The 8,516-nt window shown below is 37.3% G+C and overlaps 1 protein-coding gene across 1 annotated transcript; it reads right to left on the bottom strand.

The window, feature by feature from the left end:
- Positions 1–3,931: 3,931 nt before the first annotated feature.
- LOC149000708 (uncharacterized) lies at positions 3,932–7,630 on the bottom strand. Its single transcript, XM_089140509.1, has 2 exons — positions 4,719–7,630; positions 3,932–4,618 (listed from the first exon to the last, which is right to left on the bottom strand). Exons 1-2 carry the CDS (start codon positions 7,573–7,575, stop codon positions 4,263–4,265), a joined length of 3,213 nt encoding a protein of 1,070 aa, XP_088996635.1. The 5' UTR covers positions 7,576–7,630; the 3' UTR covers positions 3,932–4,262.
- Between the last annotated feature and the right edge of the window lie 886 nt (positions 7,631–8,516).

Genomic DNA, 8,516 nt, shown 5'->3' with positions numbered 1-8,516 from the left:
AGATGGTTTGTTTATGTAGATCCTAGTGTTCAGTGCTGATATATTTCTGTTTTTCCAGGGTTCAGAGGGGATTATGTTCAAATGGCGCTCTGATGCTGTATAAATGGGTTGAGGTTTTGCTATCTTCACTCATAATAATAATTAGGGAAATCTGGGATGACATCTGCTTCAATTTTTGAATCAGTGATATGAAATTGTTTCAGGTGCTGAATTGTGGAACAAGCAAGAGTATGAATTCGAAAATTTCCTAGAATGGCTGAATATCTAGATGCATGAACCTTAAGAGTGGAGGCTCCTTCTCTATTTTCAGTCAATCTAGTCACATGAATCTGGTATTAGTTGTGTCAGCTCTTCTTTCAAAATATGATTTCTTCAAGGCATTATAATGCCATGTGTGACCAATCTCTTACATTAATGAGATTCAAAGACTGGTATTGTTCTTGTGCCCAGGAAGGATTCAACCACTGAACCACACGGACCATTTCAAATTGTGAGGATGGTTAACTTAAGCTTAACCATTTAGTAGAAGAAAGAAAGAAAAAAAATTATGCTGTGGCTTTCATGTGGTTCCCGGCTCAAAATTTTCAAGAACTAGAGGCAAAACACATATTGAATAAAGTATGTAAAAACCCTTTTTATCAAATCTGCTCTGTCCAAGAGCAGGAGTAGAGGCAATATCAGACAGAGCATCTGAGTTAGCAGGATTAATTTTAGATGGTTTCCTTTGCAATGAAATTTTCCTAAGTTCGGAAAGTAAAAGCACCAATATTTGAAACCTCCAATCTGACCCACTCATACTTGAGATTTGAGAATCATCTATCTAAAAGCTGCTTTGATTTTATCGACAAAATTAGGTGAGTGAAGTGATGGGCCAGGGATAATATATAGCAGTCTCCTTTATGAGTTTAAATGATTTAAGTGTCAAACCAAAATCCTGAAATGAAGAACCACAGGCCCCAAATGAGCTGACTGTTTTTGGGTGTGGCACTCTGAAATTTATTAATCTTTGATTATTTTTGCTGTAGAGGGCAAACCTTCATTTAATGGTAGTTATGTAATTGTGATTTAGTGGTTTTGAGCTTTTACATAATGGTTAATGGAGCACAACCGTAGTGCAAAGTCTAGATATCGAAATGGTTTTTCACCAAAATTTGTTGGAGATGAGTTTGCGTAGAAAAATTATCTTTCAAACTATTTTTGTGTGAAAACCTTTGGCATCAAATTTGTCTTTATTTTTAATTTACACATGTGGAGTCTGGATTTTCTATCCATCAGGGTAGAGGTCTGAACACCCATGGAGTCTGAATTTTCTATCCATTAGGGTAGAGGTTTAGAGTCCGAATCACCTCCCTGTGAATGGCGGCAGCTCCAACGTTTCTTCATCACAAAATTGGTATTGGATCCACATCTAAATAATAATAAACATTTTAAAGAAGGGACCTCAATACCATGTAGGTACTTTTAACCCACAGAATACTAGTGGCCCCACCTGCAAATATTGGAAATCGTGGAAGAAAGAAGACGATGCAAGGTTTTTGAATTTTTCCTTTTTTTATAATGAGTAACTGGCTTGGTTTATAATTCGGATCATTCATTTGAATCGAATTATTTTGACATCCGGTTTAATGGGAAAACATTATTAAAACTCCAAATTAAATCCAACGGTTTTTCTTTATTCTGGTGACATGTGTCAGCCATATGGAGCGGCCATCCAGGCCATAGAGGACTAAAACCCTGATGAAGCAGCCATTAAGCACCATCTGATCTGAAATTTCATCCAAGGGCCCACAAATGGCAGAATCCTCGAAGAATCTATCTCATTACCCAATTACATTATTCAGAAAAAGGAAAATACATGCCAATGGGGGTGGGGGGGTTGGGGGGCCCCCGCTCCGGGGGGGGGGGGTGGCTATCTCATTACGCATATGTAACCCCCCATTATCAGAAAAAAAGGAAAATAAAAATTTCATCTTTTTCATCGGTTTCTTTATATTTCCCAACCTGGTTGTTTCCAATTCACTTTCTCTGTTGCATATGTGTTACGGTTGTGAGAGATAGAGGAAGGATTGAGAGGGTTAAGAAAAGCATAATAGAAACAAAGGAGGTGTAATTGAGAGTAATTTCATTTGATGCCTTTACACTGTTCACTCTACCCTTGTATAGTAGGGCAGCACTCAAATATCAAAAACCTAAAACAAGAGTATCATGGAATATTCTATCTAATCGTCGTCAGCCAATCATTTTAATTCCCTATAAAGCAGTTCAGTTCTCCTCTTCTACCAGGTAATTAATAATCCGCAAGGTAGCTTGGCTTTTTGACTTGGCGTACTGACCTGCAGTTCTCCTTCTCTTTATCTGCTGTTGATTTAACTACCTCCTCCCTTATAGTTTCATCTGTAAAAATATGGAACTTGCAGCGCTAACATAATGGGGTAGAATCTTGCCCTCAATGTTGCAAAAAATTCAGTAATGGAAATTTATGGAAAATTGGTTTAGGAAGCAGCAGAAAAATGGTTTTGACCAGAGAAATTTTTTTCAGAAATGAAGATTTGAGTCTTTAATGCAGAGATGGGATGTTGGAAGAAGGGGAATAGGAAAGGTTTTGAAAACAGTTTGCTACTGTTACGATGAGAGAAAGAAGATGAAGGAATCTATAGTCGAAGCTAAAGAGAGTGGGAAATGAAATAGTAGGTGAGGTTGGTGCCTCCGAACCGAAGATGGAGAAGGTGAAAGAGAGGAGAGCCGAGAGAGCAGCATTTTCCTTCTATTGCTCTCCTCAATCAAGGCCACAAGATCAATTCTTGTACGTAGGAAAAGCATGGTTGTAATGTCTTCATCTTCATCTTCATCTCTCGAATTGGGAGGAGGAGGAGCAACTTCAATTACTCTTCTTGAATTGAAGCCTCCAGTTGGGTAGTCCTTGTCTCAGTTCTTGAAAAGCCACCCTCATCTAGGCCTGGCTTAAACAACTTAAAACTGATCGTGAGGCTCAGAAACAGGAAAGAAGAGTCTTCTGCTTCTGGAACTGAACCTTTTTTGCACAGGTGATAATATGTCAAACCATGGGTTATGAATAGATTATTTCATGGTGTGAAGTTGCAATTTGATTATCTAATATTTATTTTTCAAAAAAAAATTATAGGAGAATAGCTGGGATCAAGACTAGTGAGAGGACAAAAGCTTTAGAAGAGATTTTGTATGCCCCAATTGTGTAGAAATACATGGATGCAGATATTTCTTTGACACCCACAATTTCCTCACCTTCTTTTGGGTCTTTCCTCCGGGAGTCATGTTGATTCAAAATATTTTCGTTATCAATTAATTTGTTTACCAGTTCACATCTACTGTGTGAAAAAAATGGTGGATGTTTTGTTTAGTGTGGTTGTTGAAGACAAGACCCAATCCAAATAATCAAGTATTGAATAAATCACTCAAATGAATAAAATAAACTAAGGATTTTGTATAAATAAGTTGAAGACAATCACAAAGCAAATAACAACAAACCACCACAAGAATGAAAGAGAAATGCAAACAACACAATGGTTCACTAACTTGAAATATTCGAGATTAGCTACATCTACGGGGAGGGAATTCATATTTTAATCTTCAAAATAGTACAAGAATTGAGAATAATATAATGTTACCTCAACCGGTCACACCACCTCTCAAACCTCCTTGAAAGTATCCTTCCACCTCAAGATCTTGAAGAAAGCCCTTCAATCCCAGCTTAAGATTCAATAGAATTGCAATGGAGAAGAATACAAGAGAGAATAAACATCTTTCTTGCAAAACCACAAGAAGAAAAAGACCCCAAAAGTTCAATCCCATTTTTGCTCAAAACCCACTTTAAAACTCACTCGAAACTCTCTTTTTCTCACCCCCATTTACCTCTCCCAAGGCCCTCTTAATGATACCAAACACCTAACCCATCTTTAACACTAAGTAGGACCCACCATATTCAAATTTGAATTCAAAAGAGATAAAGTGATTTTCATCACAAATCCAGCAGTATTTTACTACAAATGAAGAGGATAGATAATTGCGTCTTGCCTTCACAAGTTACAACAACTTTTGCTTCTAATCTTATCTGAGCCTATATTTGTCCTAAGCATTTATTAAAATGAAAGAGAATGATACAAAAGACTCGTCTTAGATGTAGGGCTGATCCCACAAGACCCCCACATAGGAAAATGACACACACTTGTACATAAGCAACCTTGAGGAAATCTAAAAAAAAATTAAAACAAAGACATACTCAACACTTACAAAAGATCCTTATTTCCCTTTTGAAAATTTGAAGAAGATATGATGACTTCTATTTTCTCAGACACATAGTGCATGTCAGGTCGAGATTGTGGATTATTGACTAAACATAAGATTGCCAACTTCATAATAGATAAGATCTCTTCTTCCATGTCTATATTGGGAGGGGAGAGTCGCTGATCCAACACATCTCTCAATAATATGTTTTGCTTTGTTGATGGTAGTATTGAGTATGATGGAGATGATAGTGTTGAGATGAGTTCACTTGGATGTCTTCCCATCATCACTTCTAACATTAATACCCCAAAACTATAAACATCACATTTTGGGGTCACCTTCATAGTGTAGGAAAACTCTGAAAAGCAAGAAAAATAAAATCCAAACTACATTTAAATAGATATCTCATAACTAATTAATTTATTTTCTTCATATTAGGAAAATGGTGAAGTTATTACCTGGTGCAACATATCCATAGGTCCCTACTTGAGTAGTCCAATTAGATGAATCAGGCTTTAATAGTCTTGCAATGCCAAAGTCAGATACACATGCTTTGTATTCATCATCCAACAAAATATTATTGCTCGATATGTCCCGGTGAATGATTGACGGTGAACAATCATGGTGCATGTATGACAAAGCATTTGCCACACCCTTAACAACATTAGCCCTCTTTATCCATTCTAATTCTGATGCAAGCTTGTTGTTGTTGAGAATCTTAGCTAAGCTTCCTCTCTCAAAATACTTGTAAACCAAGAATGAGTGTCGTGCACATGAACAAAATCCATATAGTTTCACAATGTTTCGATGTTGGATTTTTTCTAGTGCACTAATCTCATTTTTGAATGCTTGTATGTAGGCATTCTGACATGAATCCTCTAATGGTTGATGAAGCTTTTTCACAGCAACTACTTGATTTGTCAACAGCTTTGCTATATACACGCTTCCGAATCCTCCTGTGCCAATGCAATATTTGGCATCGAAGTCCTCTGTTGCTTCAATAATTTCATGATATGCTATTCTTCCATCATAATTCCATATAGAAAATAAATCCATTTTGCGTGGTGCTGCTGGTTGTGTTGCCTCAACATTTCTTTTTCTTTGTTGGACATGGAAGATACAAAGAAGAGCAAATAGAAGAGCTAACAAACCTAACACCGGAACTAGGATAGCAACCAGGATTTTAAGGATTGAGTTTCCCTTTTCACTCTTTGACAAGAATGATTTGCATGGTTGCAGACCAGTCGCATTTCCACACAGTGCTTTGTTGTTTCTTAAAACATCTGTTGTAGCATTTTGAAAGGCTCGAATGTTTGGAATTGGACCCTCAAACTCATTGTGAGATATATCAATGAATGTCAAGCTAAACATTCCATCGAATGCAGAGGAAATGGTACCTGAGAGTTTATTGTGGGAAATATTTAACTTCTCCAAGTACCTTAAATCTTTGAACTGTGACCGTATCTCTCCACTGAGGTTGTTTTGACTAAAATCTAATACCTGTTGAAGGTGAATCAGATCTCCAATCTGAGAGGGAATACTTCCGTTGAAATTGTTGTTGCTTAAATCCAAATATAGCAAGTTGGAGCAGTTCCCTATTTCTTTTGGAATCTGTCCACTCAAACTGTTTGATGACAAATCAAGATTTGTTAAGCTGTACATCATTCCAACTTTTGATGGTAAACTGCCAAAAAGTTGGTTGTCACTTAAATTGAGATTTAACAAAGATGTCAACCCACTAAATTCCTTTGGAATTTCTCCAACCAAATTATTTGAAGAAAGGTCAAGATCTCCGAGTTGAGTTAACATCCCAAGCTCCGAAGGTATCTTACCTGTAATATTATTCTCAGCAAAATGGAGAGTTTGCAGGTTTTGGCATTTTCCCCAAGTTGAGGAAAGTTCACCATGCAATTGATTGTTGCTCAAATCAATGTGTTTGAGCTTCTCATAGACCCCAAAGTATTCTGATAAGTCCCCAACAAATTGGTTATTTTGAAGCCGAACTCTAAGTAGGCTTGTGCAGTTTTTGAAACCTTTTGGAAGGTGACCTGTGAGATGGTTGTTATATGCAATGAATTTTTCAAGAGATCCACCCATGCATAGTCCTTGAGGTAGACTACCTAAGAAATTGTTATCTCCCAATTGCAGGCCTGCCAGATTGGTAAGATTTCCTATTTCTTCAGGGATTGATCCTGAAATCTGATTATTCAAAACATTCAATAAGGTGAGATTCTTCAAGTTTCCCAAAGTGGAAGGTATGAACCCAGATAGGTTATTGAGGGGCAAATCTAGCTTGGTCAAACTTGTTAGATTTCCTATTTCTGAAGGAATACTTCCAGATAGTTGATTCTCATAGAGGGACAAAATGGTGAGGTTTCTCAAACTACATAAAGAGACAGGGATTGAACCATTGAGATTATTCTTAGGTAAGAATAAAGAAGCAAGTGATTTCAATTTTCCAATTTCTTCAGGGATGAAACCAATTAGATTATTATTCTCCAAGCTCAACGACTTGAGTTGAGTAAGATTTCCAATTTCCTTGGGAATGGTACCTGAAAGTTGGTTTTCATAGAGGTACAAAAAGTACAGATTTTTCAATTTACCTAAAGATGTAGGGATTGAACCAATGAGATTGTTTGTGTACAGAGACAGCTCCCTTAGATTGGTCAAATTCCCAAGAGATTCAGGTATGAAACCAGAGAGGCTGTTGGAGTACATGGTGAGAGCAGTGAGGTTTTTCAATCTTCCCATACCTTCAGGTATTGATCCATTGAAGTTGTTTGAATCAAGATACAAAATGTTCAGATTGGTAAGTTGACAGATTTCAGATGGAATTGATCCTGAGAGCTGATTCACAGATAAATCAAAGTAGTTGATAGCAGAGAGGTTTGCAACGTTGGTGGGAACAGTACCAAACATCGAGTTATTAGTGAAATCAAGACGTGTAAGAGCAGGAAAGGAAGAAAAGGGGAAGTTCTCAACCATACCTTGCAAACCCATGCTTGATAACTTAACTTCAGTGATGCTTTCCCCTTGATTGCAAACAATTCCAATCCAACTGGTGCATGGGTCTGATCTTTGTGAGGAATTGGAATCAAGTAGCGTCCATGATCTGAGAACAGATTGGCTTTGGTTGTTGAGTGTAGCTTTCCATTTGAGGAGAGCATCAGCCTGCTCTACTGTGGTGTTGGAACTTGAGGCATAGGAATAGCTGCAGGGATGAAAGAGCAAAATGAAGCACATGAAGAAGGATAAGAGATTACTCAATGAGTGGGAATCCAGAGTAACAAGTAGACTGACATTGCAGAAAGCCATTTTCTTTTCTGGGTGCCTTCAACTATTGCAGAGCAATGAGAGTTTTATAGTACAAAAATTGTATCATTAACCTAAGGCTTTCTTACCAAGTATGGGCTTGTAAATTTGAAACTCAAAGTCTTCGTCTTCAAACGTGATAGGGAGCGCTATAGTATCCAACCAGGCATATTGAACTTTCTAAAAAAATATCTTCATAACCAAAAAATCTTTCCCACTTGGTCTGACTGACAATTCATTGATTGGTGATCGAAGTCTTATTTTAGAATTGCTTATCTCATACGATTTCCAGTAGTACATGTTTATATCAAGATCGTGTGTGGTAGTCACAAGTCTAGAAAGATAAATCAAAGGAAGGCCTCGGATTCTCTATCCTTACGGAGAGGTGGGAACAAATATCTACTTTTCATGCATGGGGTACAATGTTGAAAAAGTAATGCGAAAGCATATATGTACAAGTTGAGATTTGATTTGTGTGTATCGAACGTCCTACGTAATGCAACACCAACCATTAAACTTTGAAAGTGAAAGGACTTGAGACAAAGGAGGTTAACCTAGTGATACAAACTATTGGTACTGCTAGAATGGAATAGGGAAGGAAAATAAGTATGAAAAAACGATGAGGAGATAAGAAAAATAGTATCTAGTTATGGGAAGAAAGAAGAACTTGGCTAGTACGGTACCTTCTCTCACATTTAAGGTCGACCTGTATTTTATTTATTTTTTATACAAAGGCACTGTTGTATATAGGGGATGGGTTATTACATATGCCATCAGCAAGAGTGTCGGATCAATGACCTCTTCATTAAGAGGTGTTGGTTTACCAATTAAGCAACCCTGCGTTGGCACAATATTTTATTTTCAAAAGGGGAGAAGCTCTGGTATGTGGGCTTCTCAAGGTCTTACGCGGAAATCAACTCTCAAAGCGAAAGAAAAGAAAACCC

Source organism: Hakea prostrata, chromosome 11, assembly GCF_041222555.1.
Source record: "Hakea prostrata isolate BN-2017 chromosome 11, UWA_Hpros_2, whole genome shotgun sequence".
Taxonomy (NCBI): domain Eukaryota; kingdom Viridiplantae; phylum Streptophyta; class Magnoliopsida; order Proteales; family Proteaceae; genus Hakea; species Hakea prostrata.
This window is presented reverse-complemented; position numbering and strand designations above follow the sequence as displayed.

What these genes read in the sequence shown, in the direction of transcription:
- LOC149000708 (XM_089140509.1), bottom strand. Translation starts at nt 7,575, where the DNA reads ATGGCTTTCTGCAATGTCAGTCTACTTGTTACTCTGGATTCCCACTCA. An exon ending in CTATGGATATGTTGCACCAG is followed by an intron (nt 4,619 to 4,718) that starts GTAATAACTTCA and finishes CTTGCTTTTCAG; the next exon opens with AGTTTTCCTACACTATGAAG.